Genomic DNA, 22,907 nt, shown 5'->3' with positions numbered 1-22,907 from the left:
TGTCTATAGCTCCACTTGTACTCCATCCATCGAAATGGGCAGTTGGCAGCTGCACAAACATAGACCATAGCATGTACTTCTCCCACGTCCCCTCACCAAGACATCCCTTCTTTTTCTCCTATTCATTCACAGTGAGAGTGGATAAAATGCCAGTTCTTTTATTCTGCAGGCATTAATGATTATGCGTTAGCATCTCTTCTCTTTCCTAACTGTGTCAGGATTTCTGACAAGTCTTGGGGATATATTCTGTTCCTATATATGCTTATTCTACTTGGGTGGTAGCTGTAATATAGTTGAAAAAGCCTAAATTTGGAGAAAAAACCCCTATGTTTAAAGCAATAGGTCTTTAGAAAGTTCTCTGACTTGGAGTCATCTAGTTTGAGCTCCAATTTTTATCTGTAGAACTGGCATAAAAATACCTATCTCATACTATGTTTTTGTGAGTACACTTTATAAACCAAATATTTTTTACCAAGTATGAGGCATTTTTGGTACACAAATAACAAAATGGGAGTAGGTTTCTGAAGCTCTAAGGGAAAAGTATTATTTTACATTAATTTTACGGTAAATTAAATGAGGTGTTTTATTATGTTTATTTCTTCTGAAAAAAAAAATCCAAGGTCTAGAGCAATTAAAATGGAATTTTGAAGGTATTTTTTTTATTATACTCTGCTACATGAAAGCGATGTGACTTGTCCACCTGTTGTACTCTACTCTCCTTTCATCCCTCTCACTAGTAAGTAACGTAAAGCAAGGGCAATGGTTCAGAATGAATTTGACTACTGGAATGAGCTTTCATGTGGTTTCTGTTTCTTGTGTGCTTTGGTTTCAGACAGCCACAACTGCTCAAGTTCTGAGTTTCTCTGTGCAAATAATGTGCCTCCATCCAGGAAGTGCATTCCCCAGTCTTGGGTCTGTGATGGTGATGCGGATTGTACGGATGGCTATGATGAGCAACAGAATTGCACCAGGAGATCTTGCTCTGGCAGTGATTTCACCTGTAGTAATGGATTGTGTGTTCCACACTCATACAGGTGAATTGGGGCTTCAGATTTTCCAGTAACCTCAAATATACAGAGGGGCAGGGCTAACATCCATTAGGCATGGTGGCCACAATGCCTAAGATATGGTACTTTTAGTGGCCCATGAAAATGTTTGGATTCCTTTTAAAATCAAAAGAAAAAAAAGAAAGTTTAGATCAAAGAGAGTATTCTAATATCTAAGATTAATATATCTGCCTTTATCCTAATGGGATCATTAAATACAATTTTTAATATGCTCCTGGAGGAGGGAACCCATGACGGTAAAAAGGTTTATGGCTCATGAAAGGCGCAATGTAACCTTGGCACGAGGGCCAAGGAAATAAATGAGGTAGGCTTGATATAAGAAAACTCTTTCTTAAAGCAGGTGAAATCTTGGTTTTCCACTTGGAGTAGAGGCAAGGGTACTTCTCTTTGCTGTAAGAAAAAGAACAGTAGAGGCATGAGCATGAACAGAGCTTGGCACTTAGGCTTAGAGCCACTGAGACATTGGGGAGAAGCAGGTGAGGTGAGCTGAGAGTGCATGTTCTAGCTAAGAGATAAGAATGCTGTTCTGCTGTGCACAGGAGTGCTGTTTTTTTTTTTTTTTAAGATTTTTATTTGTTTGTTTGACAGAGATCACAAGTAGGCAGATTGACAGAGAGAGAGGGAGGGAAGCAGGCTTCCTGCTGAGCAGAGAGCCTGATGCAGGGCTCGATCCCAGGACCCTGGGATTATGACCTGAGCCGAAGGCCGAGGCTTTAACCCACTGAGCCACCAAGACTCCCCATGCTGTTCTATTTTGAGAGAAGTGGAAATCTGGATTTTCATATTAAATGCTCTGATTTTATTTATTTTTAATTTTTTTGAGGGGGGTGGAGGAGGGGAAGAGGAAAGGGCAGAGGGAGAGGGAGAGAGAGAATCTTAAGCAGGCTCCATGCTCCGCACAGAGCCTGATGCAGGACTCAATCTCACAACCCGGAGATCATGACCTGAGCTGAAATCGAGAGTCGCGGGTACTTAACCAACTGAACCACCCAGGTGCCCCTAAATTCCCTGATTTTAAATGCTGGAAGCAAAATGTAAAATTCTAAGAACACTGCGGGTCAGATAGATCCTTGTGCACAGCCTACCAGTTTTGGGGACCCCTCCTGTAATATTCTGTTGCTTGATTTCTTATTGTTTTCTCCAAATGGGCCATTCCAAAGGTTTATCCTTTTTTTTTTTTTTTTGGGGGTGGCCCACCTTCTCACTGTCCCCACTTTGCAAATTTTGGGGTATGTAGGGAAACTGAGAAGAAAAATGATATGTTTCCTTCAATCCTGATGGATTAGGGGCATAGTAAGAACACTAACAAAAGGAGGGGAGCCCAGGAGGGAGTTTGCTCCAGGTAGACAGGGAGTTTGATATGGTGGGATTTGCTGAGGTGAAAATGTGTATGAGGCACTTGGACACATAGAACTGGAGCTGAGAAGAGCACATGCCAAGGACTGTGAAAGGACACACATGTATACTGAGAGCAAGAAGAACTGTCGGCTTATCGCGCCTGCTAAGAAGGACATGGAAAAGCTATAGGAAGCAGGCTCGAACTCAGAGCAGCTGAGCTTCTCAGACCCTTGACTGAGGGCCAGGCAGCCTCTCCACAGGTCCTGAGGGCTGGAATCTGGTTGGTGCAGAGCTGTGTGTTCTTGGTGGTACTCCTGAGGAAGCCAGAGAAGGGTATGTCATGATCTGTGAATGCTGCAGAAGGCACAGGGACTTGGCATTAGGACCAAAAATGGTAGTGAGGAAGCCGAAGAAGACACTGCTGTTGGTGGTAGTATTAGCACCCCGAAGTCACTCAGGAGACAGATTTTGTAGTGAAATTGTATTTCACTCTGCTTTGTCTGTATTTAACTGATGGGGATGTGTTCTGTAGATCAATTTTTTCAGAAGGGAAAGTGAATAAATCCTTACCTGTATTTTCTCCCTCCTTGCTCAAGAGTTCTAGCATGCTCTACTGTGATTTGTTCTGAATTCAGTAAATATTCAGTACCATCAGTCTGAGATATATTCTGGAAACCTAGCCTTATAGTCTACAGAAGAGATTTCTTTTTTTTTTTTTTTTTTTAAACATTTTATTCATTTGACAGAATACAAGTAGGCAGAGAGGCAGGCAGAGAGAGAGGAAGGGAAGCAGGCTCCCCACTGAGCAGAGAGCCCGATGCGGGGCTTGATCCCAGGACCCTGGGATCATGACCCGAGCTGAAGGCAGAGGCTTCAACCCACTGAGCCACCCAGGCGCCCCAACAGAAGAGATTTCTATCAGTTCTTAATTTTTATCAGATTCTAGATTATGTCTACTTCCTTTCTGAGCTCTTTCTTCACATTTCCATGATCAGTGTGATCTTGTAGCTGTCCTACCAAACCTTCACTGATTCTTTCTTTTCTTTTCTTTGTTACTTGTTTCCTCTTTCCCACACTCCCTCCCACCTTCCTTCCCCTTTCTCTCATCCTGGTTTTTTGTTCTGTTTTGGCTGAGCTTTCAGAACTGCTTTAGCCAAGGGCCATGGCAGAACAGAAAAAATACTGCTTCTCTGTAAACCTGAGCTACAGGCTCTAAAATAACTCCAGATTCTGTTTGCTTGGGGTACCAGTAGCCACTAATAAGAGACCTGTTAATGTGCACTTCTGCTTGCTTGGCACAATGTGTTTCCCCCCATTTGAGAGATGGTAAAGGGCATCATTTTTCCTATTGACTCTTTTCTTCCGAGCTCATTACTGATGCTGCCGAGGAATCTGCATAAGACTGAGTTGTGAGCCGTTTGCTGGAATAGTAATGTTCAGTTATGTCCAAAAACCTTTGATTTGCTTTTCGAACTGACTTTTTTTTTTTTTTCCTTCCTTTTGAGTTGGATCTAAGCTAGAGGAAAGAAAGCGTTTGTGTTTCAGATCATTTGGAAATGAGTTAAGCAGCTCCTGGGAGAACAAATGGGGCTGCACCAGCTTCCTCTGATCACAACTTTCTTTACTATTACACGCACACATTTTGTTATAAGTCACTTAGCCAGTGCCCTAGGTTTATGGATGGTATTGCTCGTTAGTGACCTGACCATAGATCAGTTATAAAACTGACCACATTCAGCTTTGGTACCTTGACATCTTCTAATGCTGAGCCTCTAGCCCCTATGCCCTCCATGGTAAATCCTTTTATGAATTGTCAAGCATGAGCTTTGCCAGTCCCTATCCAAGGTGCCTTTATACTTAATTCCTTACTAGTGAATTCCATGATTCCTTTATGCTTATGTTTTATTACGGTCAGCAGGAACCCCTTCAGTAATCATAACTTGCCAGGGATTTTGGAATAATGTAGAAAAGAAATAGCAGTCTGGCTTACATAACTTCAGGGAACCTTACTGTCCTTGTGATGCCTGGGAATATTAGGTCCCCAAATAGGACTAGGAAGTGCCTTGTTCCTTTGCCCACAGCCATGCTGTTCTACTGGTTCTCCCTTTTTCCCAGCACCATGACTACTCACGGCTCATGGTGGGTGGCAGGGTATTACGATTAAAGATGGAAGGAACAGGACAATGCAAACGTTACTCTGATCGGAAGATACATACATGTTCTTGCAGGACACATAATGATCTTACCATGTATAATACATGTTCATTTGGGTGTGGGCTGCCTAGGAATTTGCCTGTGCCCATAAGTCACCTCATTGTCTCATGAACAGATCTGATGAACACCAGAACTATGAGTTTGTTTAATTTGTCGACTGCTTAAAAATGAATGCAGTTATTTTTAATATCTCTAGATCGCCATTTCTAATGGTAGCCACCAGCACCTGGGGAGATTGTATGGAATGCTAAATATTAGATTATTCTAGAGCTGGAGATTGGTGGGGTGGATAGCGATTCCAGGAGAGGGGGAACTAAGGACATGGGTGACCTTGTGACTAAAATGGTCGGCCTGACATTCAGGTAGACAGAGGAGGAAGCAAAGCCCTGAGCGTGTGATAGTTGGGACTTGTCAGCCTCTTCAGGAGTGGTACTGGTCTCATCACACAGGTGTGACTGGCGCAATGACTGTGGGGACTACAGCGACGAGAGGGACTGCTCCTACCCCACCTGCAACAAGAACCAGTTCACCTGTCAGAACGGGCTGTGCATTTATGAGCAGTATAAGTGTGATGGGGAAAACGACTGTGGAGATGGGTCTGACGAGCTGGAGCACCTGTGCCACACCCCAGAGACCACGTGCCCCCCTCATCAGTTCAAGTGTGACAATGGGAACTGCATCGATATGGTGAAAATCTGCAACCACCTAGATGACTGTTTGGACAACAGTGATGAGAAAGGATGTGGTGAGTATAACAGAGGATTTGGGAAAAGGAAAACCGGGGGACTGAATGTGGTTTCTCAACACTTTGTGACTCACCAGGACTTTCCAGTTGTCCTCTAAGTAGACTGTTAACCAGAAAATTACTATTGCTTGTCTTTCTTCTTTCTATCAAAAGGCAAGCATTTCTTAGTATATGAGGTTAGTACACAAATATTTTTAGGCTAACTCATCAGTTAGGCAGTCATTACAGAAAATAGAAGATGAGCAGATTCATACCATTAGTAGCTAACACCATTGTTAAGCAGGACAAACACTTTGAACCCTTGAAACGACTTGTCTGAGCGTTCCCTCTGCTAGGATTCCTTCCCCTGTTCATTTTCATCTTCAGGTGATGGGAGAGTTTTAAAACTCCCTCTAACTCCAACCTTCATGGGTAAACCAGTTGGGCATTTATAAAATATAATTACTAGGAACATACTCTCTTCCCTGTGTCGATAGTTTCTGGGTGAGCTTGGCCATGTGTCACAGGACCAGCCAGAAGGACACCCAGTGGACTGTGTGGCTCATCCTGTCTTGTGAGAGCCAAATGTATGCATCTCTTCCCAGCTCCGTGTCCAGTGAGGTCACCCTGGTAACCTGAAATTGGCCATGGTATTAAGAGTCACACGGCCAAAATGGAAGATGCTACAAATTAGAGCATCTCCCCACCCCCGAGATCTGTTTTACCAGCACACCACTGGCCAGGCTCTTTTCTTTAGCTCTACTTTCTTCTCTCTCCTGCCATGTTACTTTTTAATTACTGGTTACAAGGAGATTGGCAGGTATAGGATTAGAAGTCAGACATAAGTTTGTTCATTATATTAGTTGTTAAAACCACTGGTGAAGGATTAAGTTGGGGAGGAAGTTGAGAAATAGGGAATTTTGAGTAACTCTGGCCTTTAGAAAACCCTTATTGTCTGTCCTCTTTTAGCATGTTTCATTAAGAAATAGGCTGTCCAGTGGGAAGCTTGACTTTGGACCACTCTGATGGGTATATTGTGGACATTTTAGCATCTCTAATACCTGTCTTTTACTTACAGGCGTTAACGAGTGCAGTGACCCTTGGCTCAGTGGCTGTGACCAAAACTGCACGGACACCCTCACCAGTTTCTATTGTTCTTGTCGTCCTGGTTACAAGCTTCTGTCTGACAAACAGAGTTGTGATGATATTGATGAATGCAAGGAGACGCCCTTTGTCTGTAGTCAGATGTGTGAGAATGTAATGGGCTCCTACATATGTAAGTGTGCCCCAGGCTACATCCGAGAACCAGACGGAAAGAGCTGTCGGCAGAACAGTAACATCGAGCCCTATCTCATTTTTAGCAACCGTTACTATTTGAGAAATCTCACTACAGATGGCCATTTTTACTCCCTCATTTTGCAAGGACTGGGCAATGCTGTGGCCCTCGATTTTGACCGAGTAGAAAAGAGATTGTATTGGATTGATACAGAGAATAAAGTCATTGAGAGAATGTTTCTGAATAAGACAAACCGGGAGACAGTCATAAATCACAGACTACCAGCTGCAGAAAGTCTGGCTGTAGACTGGGTGGCCAGGTAAGAAAACACTGAGGAGCTCTCCAAAAGTTGAAATGGTTTTTAAAAGAATATTATAACCATGTTTTTATCTTAATAGAGAATCGAATCTAAGCTTGTGGCCATAATTCAGAGTTCCTTCGTGCAGTCTCAGTAATTCACTTAGACAAGTCTGTTTCCTTGGCTCTACCATTTAAACTGTGGTTCACAACACTTAATTCCTCTCCCTTCCCCGTCCCTGCTCCTCTAAGCCCTTACATTGCCTGGGAAGGATGCTTATGCTGCATTAAGAAAGTAAAGCCAGAATCCTTGTGTGAGGTGTGGCCCCAGAATTCCCTATGTGACAACCCCTTTAAAGTGGGAATTGGAGCTCACTCTTGAATCTTCTGTTGCCTCTTTGCAGGGACCTCAATTTCCTGTTTCCCCCCATTGTTTTCTTGGGGGAAGTGCCTTCTAACAGTTGTCTTTGGGATTCCACTGTAGCTTGGATAGGAAATTCAGTGGCTAACTATATACTGTTTCCCCAGCAAAACATCTGTCATGGTAACTCCTGGCTTTCCATTTCAGAAAGCTCTACTGGGTGGATGCCTACCTGAATTGCCTGTCTGTCTCTGACCTTGATGGTCGATACCGCCGCAAGTTGGCTGAGCACTGTGTGGATGACAACAATACCTTCTGCTTTGATCATCCCAGAGGAATTACCCTTCACCCGCGATATGGGTATTGTCTCCCTGTAATCCTGGGCTCTTCTCTCATGCCCATATTCTGCCTCTGTCACCAAAAAGGCTGTTCACATAGTTATCTCAAGGCCAGTATCTTGCTGGGATTTGTCTTCTGCTTTTCCTAACTGGTAAATGGTTTAGTTGTAATGGGTAGAAGCATGGCATCCTCAAATGATATTCATCAGCTCTTCTGTTTTCTTTGCCATGACACACCATTTCACTTTTCAGGTCAACTATTTTGGCTGCATGCAGAGAAATTGTAGTTAAAAACAAAAAAACAAGAACAACCCACCTTTACTGGACTCTACATGTCAAATCCACTGAAATGTCCAGTTAATCATGTTCATTCTTGAGCATTTTCTATACATCATCCCCTTTTAGATTATTTTCTGTCATTTTTTTCATTTTTTTTCCTTTCTGAGAGAGTCTGTAGAATATAAATTCTATTTCTCTGATTGGAGAAGAGCTATGTCTTTTGGCTACTGATTTTTTTAACTTCAGGGACTGACCCTTTGTGTTTCCTCCAATAGGCATGTCTACTGGGCAGACTGGGCTAACCGAGCATACATTGGGAGAGTAGGCATGGATGGAACGAATAAGTCTGTGATTATCTCTACCAAGATAGAGTGGCCCAATGGCATCACCATTGATTACACCAATGATCTACTCTACTGGGCAGATGCCCACCTGGGTTACATTGAGTACGTAAATAGAACAGGATAAAGTGAACCAAGCAACTACTTATTCCAAATACTAGGACTTGTATTGCTAATGTGTTATTCCCAGGTAGATTCTAACTGGTCTGTGTGTTAGAAGTCACTCTGAAGTCCTTTTTAACTAAAACTGCCTTTAGGAAATTTGCTGAGCTCTGTGGTTATAGGATAGTAGAAAGAGTATGAACGTTGAAGCAAGATTCATCAGGTTTTTGTCCTGGTGCTTTTACTTCTTTTTTATTATTTTCCTGTAGAGAATAGAGGTAGTAATCTCTCTCCTATTGTAGACAGCTTAGTCCTCAACTCATCTTAATTCCCTTGTCCCCTTTTTAAACTGTTCATTTCTAAAATTGAGATATAATTGTCCTGTAACATGAACATGAAGGTCTTAAAGTTTTCCTCTGGCTTCTATAAGTTCCCATAAATTGTCATATTTTGGACAGTATTTTTAATATTTTATGGCTAACATCAAATTTCTTAGCTGCTAGCTCTCCACTTCCTTTTTGGGTTTTAGGGTCTAGTCTAAAATTGTAAAATATTAAAATATCAGTATTTTGACATAGACTCATAGAATGAGTGGGATATTGGAATTGGAAGGACTGGAAATCTGGCCGTGGATGCTCTGTGATACCTTTAAATCAGAAAACCTCCTCTGGAATTTTAATTGTCTGGAAAAGTATTCAGCAATAGAGCCTAGGGCATGATTAATAATAAATGTGCTGCCACGGTAAGCAGAGTTAAGCCTGCAGGCCTCTACTCTGAGTTGGCATATTCCTCGCCTGTGACACCAAGAATCTAGGTATTTCCTAAGAACAGCTTCTCCTCAGAAATATTCATGAAAAGGCAAAATTCCAGCTTTGTATTGCCCTCCTCTAATTTCTTCCAGTGACTTAGGAAACAAAAATGGTGTCCCAGGGATGTTGAATGGAGAACATTAATGGGAGAGGTTATAAGCCTCTAAGAGCTGAACCAGCCGTATCTCCAGGAAAGCAGCTGTGGTTAGGAATTAGAGATTGTTGAACAACTGTGGCTATTGCTATTCTTTGAGCATGGCTTTTTCAATTTTTGCATCTTTCGTTTAGTCCAAAATATGTTTTAAGCTTAGCTTTTGTTTTAATTAGAGTTTAGGAGTTTGGGGGAGGATCTGGGCTGTAGGTACCCTGAGAAGGTAGAATTTTATTGATTTGTCAGTGCATCTGTCCTTAATGTCATTGGAAGAAAGATTAGCTTGACTGAGAGACTCTTCCTTCTACCCCAGGTACTCTGATTTGGAGGGCCGTCATCGGCACACGGTATACGACAGAATGCTGCCTCACCCCTTTGCTATTACCATTTTTGAAGACACTATTTATTGGACGGATTGGAATACAAGGACAGTTGAAAAGGGAAACAAATATGATGGATCAGATAGGGTTGTGCTGGTGAACACAACACATAAACCATTTGACATCCACGTATATCATCCATACAGGCAGCCAGTTGGTGAGTGTGTGGTTCAGAAGTTTGGCCCAGTTGCTTTAGGTGCTCCGCATGCCATTCTTATTTCTTTAAGAGTAAACATCATGATTTATAAAGAGAATGATGTTAACGTGGTAATGTTTTCTACGAAACATATGGGAAAACCTGCTTATAACTTTTTTCCCCCCTTAATACCTGTTTTACTCTTAAAGATCAATCTGGGTTTTCATTTTTGATAAGAATTAACACTTGTTTTGTTTCCCTATTTTCTGAGATGAAGTGACTGAAGTATTTTAAAGTGGGCCAAACCAGTCAGAATGGCTAAAATAAAACCTGTAGAAACAACAAGTGTTGGCGAGGGTGTGGAGAAAGGGGAACCCTCTTACACTGTTGGTGGGAATGCAAACTGGTATAGCCATGTGAAAAACACGATGGAGGTTCCTCAGAAACTTAAAAATAGAACTACGCTATGACCCAGCAATTGCATTACTAGGTATTTATCCAAAGGACACAAACAGTGATTCAAAGTGGCACCTGAACCCCCATGTTTATAGAAGCAATGTCCACCATAGCCGAACTACGGAAAAAGCCCAGATGTTCATTGACAGATGAATGGATAAAGATGTATATATACACAACGGAATGTTACTCAGCCATCAAAAAGAAAGAAACTTTGCCATTTGCAAAGATGTAGATAGAACCACAGGGTATTATGCTAAGCAAAATAAATCAGAGAAAGACAAATATCATGTGATTTCACTCATGTGGAATTTGAGATACAGATGAACAAAGGGGAAGGGTTGGAAAAAATAAGATGAAATCAGAGAGAGAGAGACAAACCATAAGAGATGCTGAACGCTAGGAAACACACTGAGGGTTCCTGAAGGGGGGTGGGTAATCAAAGCATGGTACTGGAGTAAGAATAGACTTAAGATTATTTGGAGAAAGTAAGAGTCCAGAATTCGATCCACACATACATGTCAAGTGATTTTTGACGAGCTTGCATTGTACATCTTCCCTGTCCACAACTTCTCACTGCTCCTGGCAACCACTGGTCTGATTCCTATTGCTACGAATGAGATCTGCCTGTTTAGATCTGCTTGTAAATGGACTCAAAGCACAAGGATTTCATAACCAGAAAGTCAAGGGAATAGTTTGATTCGGGCAGTGTTCAAATAACTCGATTAGGCATTAATCGATCCCTTGGTTCCACCTCCTAGTTGACTTCACTCACAGCATATATTTTTAAGTGGTGGCAAATATGGCCAGCAGACACTCCTGTACTATGTTCTTTCTTTTTTTAAGATTTTATTGATCAATTTGTGAGAGAGAGAGAGAGTGCACAGAGGGAGAGTGGGAGGGAGAAGTAGACTCCCTGCTGAGCAGGGAGCCCGATGGGGGGCTCCATCCCAGCACCCTGGGATCATGACCTGAGCTGAAGGCAGACACTTAACAACTGAGCCACCCAGGCGCCCTGAAATAAATAAAATCTTTTTAAAAAATACCATGACATTCCACTCCTAAATATTTAAGATAACACCCTTGAAAAATAAGGACATTTCCTATGTAACTGCAATAAATTATAACAAGAGATCAATAGTCATTCCCTAATACCAAGATCAATCCATTAAAATGATTGATTTAAAAGAAATGTTTAAAAGAAAATGACAGTAATTACAGAACACATAATTTAGTAAATTTCTATTTGAGTATTAAATTTTGTGTGTTAAACATATGTTATGCTTGTCTTCTGGAAGGTAATAATGTTAAGAGCAACACAGTGTCTCATATTTTTTTTCTTGTGAACTTATATTCCTCATCATGTAGTTAAAGCCATTTCATGATTTATAGATAATCTAGCAAAAGTTTGGAATTTACTTTGGAGATAGAATGGATTTTGTTGGCCTCCTTTGTTGTGGTGTTTTGTTAAAAACGGGATAAACTTGGAAGTAAGAAAAAATGAGAATTGGCAAAATAAAAGATACTCAGGGTCCTCCCCCCACCCCCGCCGGAAGTTAATGTTCTTGATACTATTTTAGTGAAAATTCAAATTAGGAGCACGTGGCTGGTTCAGTTGGTAGAGCATGTGATTCTTGATCTGGGGTCATGAGTTTGAGCCCCACGTTGGGTGTAGTGTTTACTTAATTAAAAAATATATATACACACATATATGTGTATCTATCTATATCCGTCTATAAAAAAGTTCAAATTAATTTCCATCTACAAGTGGTGACCCAGAAAATTAGTAAAGATGCCACACAGTTTACCTGTCCATCTCATTCTTGGCCATACTTCTGTTGCCCATATTCTTAGAATGAGAGAATATAGCATCTGCTAGAAATTAAAACTATTAGGTCTAGGCACATGAATGTAAGCTAAGTTTCCCATCCACTCTCCAAAGACGTTGAGAAACACATCTTTTCTAGCCCAGAACACCAGTGGGTATGCCTCACTTCTGGTCGCACATAGATCCATTTTCTCAAAGCACAGCATTGCTTACACTTCTGCTATCTGTCCCATTTATGAATTTTGCAAAAAAGCATGAAACTTGGGTATGATTTTTCTTACTGAGCGATGACTAGTTTGATGAGGTGGGCAATCAATTCACGTGTGTTCGATATTCTAAGTGAACTAACGTATATTTTCCTTCTACTAGTGAGCAATCCCTGTGGTACCAACAATGGTGGCTGTTCTCATCTCTGCCTCATCAGAGCAGGAGGAAATGGATTCACCTGTGAGTGTCCAGATGACTTCCAAACCCTTCGTTTGGGTGACATCAATGTCTGCCTGCCCAGGTGCTCCAGCACCCAGTTCCTGTGTGCCAACAGTGAAAAGTAAGGCTTCCCTCGGCCCACTGCCTCTCCATCCCCTTGAATGGACACACATAGAACTTTGAGGGTCCAGGGGATGGGAGTTTCCTAATGAATTAAGATTTGGGATAGTTAATGTGGTTCATTTGGAATGCACCAAGACTCTCAGTCTCCAATCTCAGATAATTTCTTTCATGAATAGAAGCAGTTTGTTTAAAAAAAAAAAAAATGTATGCAAGTATTTCTCTGTAGAGAGGGAGCTAGAAACTATGTGTTTTTTTTTTTTTTTAATTTCTAATAAATTGTCTTAGGTGTCAGGACCAAGATTGTATATGTGTACACTGAAAAATGGCCCTCAAGAGTGGTAGAATTTCCGATAAAGGGTCAGTATCCAAAATATCCAAACTTATAAAACTCAACACCCAAGAAACAAATAATCCAGTTAAGCAATGGGGAGAAGACATGAACAGACATTTTTTCCCAAAGGATACATCCAAATGGCCAATAGACATATGAGAAGATGCCCAGTACCACACATTGTCAGGGAAATTGAAACCAAAACATAATGAGATCCCACTTCACACCTGTCAGAATAGCTAAAATTAACAATACAGGAAATAACAGGTGTTGGCGAGGATGTGGAGGAAGGGGAACCCTCCTACACCATTGGTGGCAATACGAGCTGGTGCAGCCACTCTGGAAAACAGGATGGAGGCTTCTCACAAAGTTAAGAGCTACCCTATGACCCAGCAATTGCATTGCTAGGTGTTTACCAAAAAGATACAAAAATACTGATTTGAAGGAACATGCACCGTGAAGTTAAAGCAGCCTCATCAAGAACAGCTAAATTATAGACTGAGGAATGGATAAAGAAAGATGTGGTATGTATATGAGAGAGTATTACTCAGCCATCAACAAGAATCAAATGTTGTCATTTGCAGTGATGTAGATAGAGTTAGACTGTATTATGCTAAGCAAAATAAATCTGTCAGAGAAAGACAAATACCATATGATCTCACTCATCTATGGAATTTAAGAAACAAAACAGGTGAACATAGGGGAAGGGAGAAAAAAGAAAGGGAAGCAAAGCCTTCAAGAAACAAAACTGAGGATTATAGAGGAAGGAAGGGAAAAAACAAGATGAAGTCAGAGAGGGAGACAAACCATAAGAGACTCTTAATCATAGGAAACAAATGGAAGGTTGCCTGGAGGGGAGAGGGTTAGGAGATGGGGTAACTTGGTGATGGACATTAAGGAGGGTACGTGATGTAATGAGCACTGGGTGTTTTATAAGACTGATGAATCACTGAACTCTACCTCTGAAACTAATAATACACCGTATGTTAATTAACTGTATTTTTAAAAAGACTTAACTGTAGAGAACAAACTGAGGGTTTCTAGAGGGATGGTCGGTGGGGGTGGGCTAAATGAATGATGGGGATTAAGGAGGACACTTGTGCTGAGCATTGAGTATTATGTGTAAGTGATGAATCACTAAATGCTACTCCCGAAACTTAGAGTACACTATACATTAACTAAATAGAATTTAAATAAAAATCTGAAAAAAAATAAGTGGTAGAATTTTTCTGTCTTTCACACTCATACACTGGCCTAGCTTCTTAGTTACTATGCCAGAGGATCCAGGATTACACATTTACATCCACTTTTGATTATTTGTATCTGTTATAAAACATGGTCACAGATTATTTCCCTAACTGTGGCCATAGACCATTGGTGACTGGAGGTACGGAGTCAGAGGGAGGAGACATTAATGCAAACCATTGCATTTAAGATCAAATGGCAGATTGTTTTGATGATTAAATAAAATATCTTAGATTAAGAATCTAGCATTTATCGATCTTGACCCAGGCTGTCAATAAATGTAAGTGCCTTCTGCCTTCCCAACCAATACCCACTAGTCTGTTATGTCACCCCAGCCAACAGTCCCAACCAGTTCCTGCTACCAGAACCATAGCCCTACATACACACTCCACTGTGTTCTGTGGCAGGAATGTAATCATTAGGTCAGAGCATTTTCTCAGCATGAATTTGGGTCTTAACAAACCTGGTCCATCTCATCTAGTAATGTTTTCTCTGAAAATACACCACAGTAAAGGAACTCATGCATGTTATTACCTGGAATTCAGTTTTGATGTCTTCTCTCCAGGTAGCCTCTACCCCCTGTGCTTTGCTAAGAGAAGCGCTGTATTTTCTCTGTGCAGGTGTATTCCTATTTGGTGGAAATGCGACGGGCAGAGAGACTGCTCGGACGGCTCTGACGAGCCGGTGCTTTGCCCACAGCGCTACTGCCGGCTAGGACAATTCCAGTGCAAGGATGGCAACTGCACCAGCTCGCATTTCCTGTGCAATGCTCACCAAGATTGCCCTGATGGCTCGGACGAGGACCAGATTCTCTGTGGTGTGTTCAGTTACCATTTTTGGCCCACTTCTGTAGTAGATTGTGAACAGTCATGATTCTGTGGGGATTTTCTGCATGTCCTAACCCCCAGACCAGTCCAGAGTCCTAGGAAAAAAGTCAAGAGCCCATCCTATATTTTTATAAGGTTCTTTAAGATAGACTAGGGTCTCTGCAAGGCAGAAGTTGAGGTAGACAGTGTGTTGTCTTTGGTGGTTTGCTGCCATGTGCTGTGCATGGAATCCTCCTCGAGAGTGAACACTGAGGGCCAAAGGAGGGCTTCCTACTCTCATTTTAAGGATGCTTATGTGATATTTGTTAGTGTTTCCATTTTTAAAAAGCAAAGGGGAAAAAACCCTCCAAACTGAAAACAACACATTGACAATAGCAGCAAACACAAAGTTTGAGAAATACTGTCCATTAGGAAAACAGGGATGGGAGAAGGTGGCCATCAGAATTCAGTAGGCCATCAGTGGCCCTGTCTTTAACCCCTAATTCTGCATGCAAGAGAAAGATATTTAAGAATTTAGGAGACAGTAATAGTCAAGTGAATAACTGATCTTGTCGTGGTATTGGCTGATAATAAGTGCGTTAGGACAGAAGTCCTCTAAAAAAGAAGTTAGGATGAAGCTCTCAAAGATCCCTCCATGTAAATCAGGAGTGTCTGTCCCTAACACCTCGCAACCAAATGCCCCTCCCTGCAGAGCATCACCAGTGCCAGTCCAACGAATGGCAGTGTGCCAACAAACGGTGCATCCCTGAAGCCTGGCGGTGTGACTCGGAGAACGACTGCGGGGATAACTCAGACGAAGATGTCTACAACTGTGCCAGTAGGATCTGCCAGCCGGGCTACTTCAAGTGTGCTAATAGCCACTGCATCCCTCAGGACTGGAAGTGTGATGTGGACAATGACTGTGGCGACTACTCGGATGAGCCCATGCCCGAATGCTGTGAGTTCCTGCGGGAGGGACATGTGGGAGCACGGACGGGAAAGCAGGAGGACCCGTGTGGATTGCGAGATGACAGGGAAGCCCTTACTTCAGTCCTGTGGCACCCTCTGTCTTGGCTCTCCCTGCTAATTCTGGCACTACAGAGCAAAGTATAGCTGTATGGTTGGCAGGTGGAACCAGACCTTGTTCTAAAAGGGGCTCATTCCTCCTCTCTGTACTCTGGATATCTTAACTCTCCAAAATACCATCACAAGAACTTCCATTTGTGTATGTCTATCACTTTCTCATTTGAGCCTCAGTGAAACACTGCACAGTAGGGCTGGGCATTTACCAATTCCCATTTTCCAGGTAAGGAAACTGAGGCTCACCTTAAGTAGTTGGTCACATTTCTGTTGAGTGGTGCTTTTTTTGCTCCAAGCCCAGGCCTTCCCCTCCTCCACCCCCTCTCCCCTCTGTAGTTAATCCTGTAACACAAATGAATGATACTTTGACAGGGAGGAAACTTAAGATGCTTTCTGCTCTGGGTAAATAGATCACGCCTAAAACAACACACGTGGCCAGAATCAATCCAGTTGGTTAACATGGTAATTGTTTCTCCTCAGCACCAGGTCCTTCATATGACAATGGGAAGGTGTCTTTTGGACTGAGCATTCAGTTCCGACTTTGCTTTTTCCTGTCTTTTCAGTGAGCCATCGCTGTGACAACCATACAGAATTCAGCTGCAGAACCAACTACCGCTGCATCCCACAGTGGGCTGTGTGTAACGGTTTCGACGACTGCAGGGACAACAGCGATGAGCAAGGCTGTGGTAGGAGGGGCTGCAGGGGTGTGGGGGAGGGGTAAGAGCACGGAAGTGTCAGGTGCCCTCTGGGTGAGGAGAGTGCCTTTCCCATGTCCTTGCTTCTCTGATTACCTCTGAAAAAGCATCATCTATTGATCTTTCTAGTAACACGTTACATTTTTTTTTAGCATTTAGCGGACTTTTGGGGAGTTTAATTTATATCCTCTTAAATGAAATCCCATCCCGAGGAATGTTGGAATTGGGGAAGACGTTATTAAGATATTAGGAACTTACGTAATTTCTCCTAAATGTGGAATCATTATTTGCACTTGACAAGTTTAAATTGTCTAATTTTATAGATTTATTGAAATTGATGGAAGGGGGTAGAGAAAAGATTTGATACCTATCTCTAAAAAGAATAATTCAAAATCAGAACATTTCTTATTTGGAGATTTTCATATTCCGAATGTCTCTCTGTCCGTATCTTCTACAAGAAAGCTGTAAGTCACATTGGCAACATGGAAAGAACTTAGGGACAAAAGGCCAAATGAATTAATAGAATCTGTCAAGATTAGCCATACACTTTAACTGGAAACCTGAATGTCTGTTAGGTTTAGTTGGCAGAGGGTAAGGCAGATAATGGGTTATTTTAACACTGAATTTAATAACACTGAATTTAACCAGCTGAAGGCAGTGAGATGGAAATGTTCTGTTAGCATCACTTAATCTTCCTCTCCAGGTCTTTGTTGCAAATTAGAAGCCAGATGCCAATTCATTTTTTGAGCAGTTGCTACAAAAGAGAATGAATCGAGTTTAAGGCAGTTTAAAGTTTAAGTAGGATAGGTTCAGGTTGGCCAAAAGAGGAATATTGACCGTGAACGCTGCTAGCATTTCTCTCTCTGGAAGCTTTGAGAATATGGGAGCGTAATTCTCCCATTGTCTCACAAGAAAGCCAGTGCTACCTTGGCATTTCTTGATCTCCAGCTTCTGAAGTCTTTACAATGACTGTGCTTTGTAGAGGAGAGGACGTGCAAACCTTCCGGGGAATTTCGCTGTAATAATCACCACTGTATCCCTCTTCGCTGGAGGTGTGATGGGCACGATGACTGTGGAGATCACTCAGATGAGGAGAACTGTGGTGAGTGTTCATGGTTCTCCTGTCTTCATGTGCTGCCAGAGTTGTGCTTTCTGTTCTTTGTCCATAATTCAGTTCTCTATGCCATTCATCCTAAATGGGTAGGATGACAATTACCTGATCTCTTGCATTCTGCTGACTGGTACATTTCCACTTTTTCTTTGACTAAAGACAGAAACATCTCCTTTTAAGATGCTTATAATGAAGTTTTGGGAGAAGGGTGTTTACCCAAGTATATGTTTTGTTTGTTGAGTTTGTTTATATCTAGCTTTTTTTCTAAAAAGAGTGTGAGGCGACTTGTAATACAGGACAAATATAGTAAGATAAAGAATAGAAACAAAAAAATAAGGACCAAGAGAAGTTCTAGAAGGAAAGGTGCTAACCCAGAGAACTTGCTTCTTAAGTGCTTGCCTCAAAATGGTCTTAGTAGCAGAGGAAAAAGATCTTGTTTTTAGGATTGTCCTCCCCTCTCCGCCCACCCCAGAATGGCTGACTATTTAGGAGGGCTAGTGATTAAATGACAGGTCAGGTTTTAGTTTCTTTCTCCCAGTGAACGTGCTGACTATAAGGAATTGGACAGGGAGGTCAAGGATAAGAAGCCAAAGGTTTGGGTCACATCAAATTAGATAGTCCTGAGTAATTGGATATATTACCCTGCCCTAAACACATGTCACTGATTCATGTATATGTCAATTTCAGATTAATATGGAATACTTTTTTTTTTTTTTTTTTTAAGTAGGCTCCCAATGTGAGGCTTGAACTCAAAAGCCCGAGATCAAGAGTCTCATTCTCTACCAGCTGAACTAGCCAGGTGCCCTGTAATATGGAATACATGCTAACTTTAGTCACTTTTTGGAAGTAAGAAATGATTGCCACTTCCCATAGGCAGTTGAGAGAATCAGGACACTGATTAAACCTGCAAATATCAATTGGCTAAAACTTAAGACAAAAGTGTGATCCAGTGGAATTTTAAATTTGAGATAGTTCATGTTTATCCTATAGGAGGTTATCTAGACTATCATGAAAGCAACAATTATCTTACAAGTAAATCACCTTTGGAGAAAACTCTTAATAAAGGCCCTTCTTCACATTCTTAAAATTGAGGTAGAAGGTCTGGTTTCAGAGGACATGCAGTCTGCCTGCCCAAGCAGATGGCTAGGTCTTGGGACACGGGAGTGCCAGGCATGCTGAAGATACTCAGGCCCTCACAAGTTTGTCTTCTGTGTATGATTCCTGGTTCCCACTGATGGCTGGGTGGCTTTCCTTTGCAGTCCCCCGGGAGTGCTCGGAGAGTGAATTTCGATGTGATGATCACAGCTGCATTCCTTCTCGATGGGTCTGTGACCATAATAACGACTGTGGCGACCACTCAGATGAGCGGGACTGCGGTAACTGTCAGGGGTCTTTCAGAGGCTTACCAGGGGGGGGTAGTACCAGAGTCGGCATATTTGACAGAAGAAGGGACTTCAAGTGAGAGTTCATATGGTTTTTTAGAGTAAAACAATTTTTGTATACTTTCTGTAATACATAAGCCTTAGCATAGCACAGTACCTTCTGCTCTGTGTTTTCTATGCTTTATTCTTATAGTAGTCTTAACTTGTAATAGGCGAAAAGGGCAAGAGATTGTTGAAAATCTCATTTTAACTTAAATATTTCCTAGGAGCAGACTTTAATCTGCATTGTTCTTATAAACAACAACAAAAGCATTCATTTTTCCTGCTGTTCCCCGGAAAGCGTCCATGAGGGATATATTTCTGTAGCTCCCTGGTGTAGAGGTCAGGGGCATTAGATCAGGAATCATAACCCCCAAGTGACTTTTACAGCTCTTCACTCATTAAGGGTTGGGTCTGGGAATTCAGATTTCCGAGAAAATGCTAGAGATTGTGTAATAGGGGAGAGAGAGGTACTTCCATTTCCATATGTTGAATGAGGAGAATGTGGTTTTGGTGCATTTATTCCTTTTCTAGGCACAGCTGTGCATTTGCCATGTGCTAGTCATAGGGTTTGGATAGGAATGGGATGAAGTCCTTAGTCTGTTCCCCAGACCTGTCTGAGAAGAACAAGACCTTTTGGAATGACAGTCTTTTCTCTGCAGAGATGAAGACGTGCCAACCCGGGTATTTTCAGTGTCAGAGTGGACACTGTGTGCCTGAGCAGTCAACTTGTGATGGAATGGCTGACTGTCTAGATGCCTCCGATGAAGCTGCTTGTCGTAAGTGTCTGGGCCCCCGTGGCCCTGCTCGTCTGAAATGCAGCAGATGGCCTTTTAGACCCCCACCTCTCCAGCAGCCACCGCTTCTTAAATGGCTAGGATGCAGGGATTTTCTCTCTGGCGCTCATTGGTAATTACCAGTTCACTTAGGGGTCTGAGTCCTCATACCCAAATAGTCCTAGTAGTCATTCAAGTGCATTTCATTAACCATATTTTAAGTAGAGAATATAGTAAATATTTGTGCTAACAAAAATATTATCACCTGCGATACAAATTCATTAATTGAAAAAACCACCTCAGGTAAACGAGAACATTCGAGCAGTGAATAGATGGGTATAAAAAACTTGGATTGGGTGTTAGAACGTACTGAATTCACAGCATTAACATCTTTCTGAATTGCGTGATGGCATACAAAAAGCTTAAAAATGAAGGTCAGTATGATCGTTCACAGTTTAGTCTTTATGAATCACTGAATAAATATGGACTGTTTCTGATGATCTGTGATGGGTATTGTTAATGATGTAGTTGCCACATCTTAAATCCTGGTTTCAGAGAAACTATATAAATGGAGGAGGGGTAGGGCCAGTACTGACACAGCTGAAGAGTTGCCCTTGCCTATGAAGAGAAAGTCCAGTGCCATCCGCAGAATGACTCATGTCTTTGAAAACTGGGGTGGGACAACGGTCCTGAAGAGGTAGTCCATCACAGTTTCAGGCAGGGGAAGGTGACAGTCCATCTCGAATAAGGAAGACAGGCTGTCATGGAAAGAGTTACAGGACAAATAACAGCCTACCTTTTCAAAACACGTTACTTTTTCTAACAGCTGGAATCTGTTTCCTCTCCACCAACAGCCACTCGCTTCCCCAATGGTGCGTATTGCTCGGCGACTATGTTCGAATGTAAAAATCACGTGTGCATCCAGTCATCTTGGAAATGTGATGGCGATGACGACTGTGGCGATGGTTCTGATGAAGAACTTCACCTGTGCCGTAAGAGGGAGATGAAGGGCGGGTTTGGGAGTGGTGTCCTCTGGCCAAATCTCAACGCTTTTTCCGTGGGACGCATGATGCCAGAGGCCAGTTGGACAGTGTTTGAAAACTGGATGCATTTTACTTGGTCTTCCTTCCCAGTTCGTTGTTTGGAACATGGGAATGTTAGACATTCGTCCCTGTTCCTTTTTAGCACAGGGATTGGACGAAAATGCCATGTCAGTATTTCCTTCCTTCAGAGCACTTTAATTAGGGTACATTATATTTTCACAGTGGCATCTCCACATTTTCTTGCCACATCTTTTCTTGTTAAGAACTAACCCTGTTTTGTTTCGCTTTTAACTTGATGGATCTTGAAAAATACCTTAACCCTGTGGAACTTTCAAGTAAATACTTAGGAAGTCGCTCCCTCAATGAGATAAAGTGCCCGCAGCCCCATTAAAAAGTGGAGAGGCAGAGACACAGCCCCATTACAAAGCGACCAGCACTGTTTTATAATGTTGCACATCTTTCACAACAAAGAATTTCTGCAACAGTTCTGTTAACAGTACTTCTAAGAATCAGCTCTTGGGTCTGACTTTTTTACCCCCAGCCGACCTTATCATGAGTTTCTGCTTTTGTTCCTGTGTGTGATGCAAAGGCAGAAGGAGAAATCAGACAGCCAAAGTCTTCCATGTGGAAGAAAAACACAACATGTGTGTTGAGATTACCCAATCTCTGGGGCCTGCACAGAGGGCCATGCCCCTTTACTAAACAAGTAAGGGACCTGGGTTCTACCTTTGGGTTCCTCACAGGTGCATAAGCATCAGCTAGAAGTCTAACTCTGGACAAGATGAGTCAGAGGTCAGTTGTGAAATAGCAATTTTAAATGTAAGAGGTGAGGACATTCAGGAAGGAAAGTCTGTCACCGTGTGAAATTTCATGCTCTGGAGGGTCAGTGACAACTGCAGTCAGAAAGACACACAGCAGCCTCTTTAATATTAGGATAAGGGTTCATGTATGGTCTTTCCGGCCTCTCCAGCCTCATGGCTTGTCATTGTCCCCCTCATTCTGTGCTCTGGCTGCAGGGACTGTAATTCAGGTCAAAACATGGGCTGTGCTCCTTCTGACTCCAAACCTTCCCCCAGCCTCTTCTGATCTATATCAGCACCACGCACCCCTCCCCCCAACTCTCACCCCTTGCCACCATAGATGCCATGATAGCAGGTCTGGTTTGTGGCTCTTCTCAAAGTTATAATTGAATGGTTAATTGGCAAAGTCTGTTTTCCTGTTAGAATGGAAGTTCTGTGAGTCCCAGGACTGTGTCTTTCTTGTTCTGCATCGTTTCTGGCTCCTAGCACGGTGACATGGTGTGTGCTGGATCTTCAAGGTGGATTTGCGGATTGGTTCATTGAATGAACAGATGAACGGATGAATGGGGCGAGCCTGGTGCCAGCACGGGAGCATTTTAGATACTGCGTTCTACTCTCAACTTGCACTTTTTGTTTGTCCGTCTTGACTTCCAGTGGATGTTTCCTGCGACTCACCGTACCGGTTCCGATGTGACAACAATCGCTGTATTTATAAGCATGAGCTGTGCAACCATGTGGATGACTGTGGAGATGGGAGCGATGAGAAGGAGGAGCAGTGTAAGCAAAGTGAAAAAGAGGAAAAACTAAGGGCCCCAAGTCGTCTGCAGTTCGCAGAATGTTTCTCTGGGATTTCAGTTTGTTTGGTAGAGGCTGAGCTGGACCTATGGCTGCAGATCCCCTTTGACAGTTGTTTCCAGACCATATAAACACACTCGCTACTCAGATACATCCCT

The 22,907-nt window shown here is 42.2% G+C and overlaps 1 protein-coding gene across 1 annotated transcript in view; it reads left to right on the top strand.

Moving 5' to 3' along the window:
- Positions 1-22,907, top strand: part of LOC111141989 (LDL receptor related protein 2) — a 202,141-nt gene that overhangs the window by 149,217 nt on the left and 30,017 nt on the right. The window contains exons 49-63 of the mRNA XM_022494900.1: positions 833-1,034; positions 5,069-5,364; positions 6,422-6,938; positions 7,485-7,637; positions 8,170-8,340; positions 9,611-9,834; positions 12,467-12,644; positions 14,843-15,039; positions 15,741-15,986; positions 16,672-16,794; positions 17,786-17,905; positions 19,174-19,290; positions 19,998-20,114; positions 20,966-21,103; positions 22,609-22,731. Coding sequence (XP_022350608.1) covers positions 833-1,034; positions 5,069-5,364; positions 6,422-6,938; positions 7,485-7,637; positions 8,170-8,340; positions 9,611-9,834; positions 12,467-12,644; positions 14,843-15,039; positions 15,741-15,986; positions 16,672-16,794; positions 17,786-17,905; positions 19,174-19,290; positions 19,998-20,114; positions 20,966-21,103; positions 22,609-22,731 — 2,922 coding nt within the window. The remainder of the gene's footprint in view (positions 1-832; positions 1,035-5,068; positions 5,365-6,421; positions 6,939-7,484; positions 7,638-8,169; positions 8,341-9,610; positions 9,835-12,466; positions 12,645-14,842; positions 15,040-15,740; positions 15,987-16,671; positions 16,795-17,785; positions 17,906-19,173; positions 19,291-19,997; positions 20,115-20,965; positions 21,104-22,608; positions 22,732-22,907) is intronic.

The sequence above is a fragment of the Enhydra lutris genome, unplaced genomic scaffold, assembly GCF_002288905.1.
Source record: "Enhydra lutris kenyoni isolate GAN:26980312 unplaced genomic scaffold, ASM228890v2 scaffoldscaffold1, whole genome shotgun sequence".
Taxonomy (NCBI): domain Eukaryota; kingdom Metazoa; phylum Chordata; class Mammalia; order Carnivora; family Mustelidae; genus Enhydra; species Enhydra lutris.
Note: the sequence above shows the minus strand (reverse complement) of the source record. Positions and strands in the feature narration are given on the sequence as shown.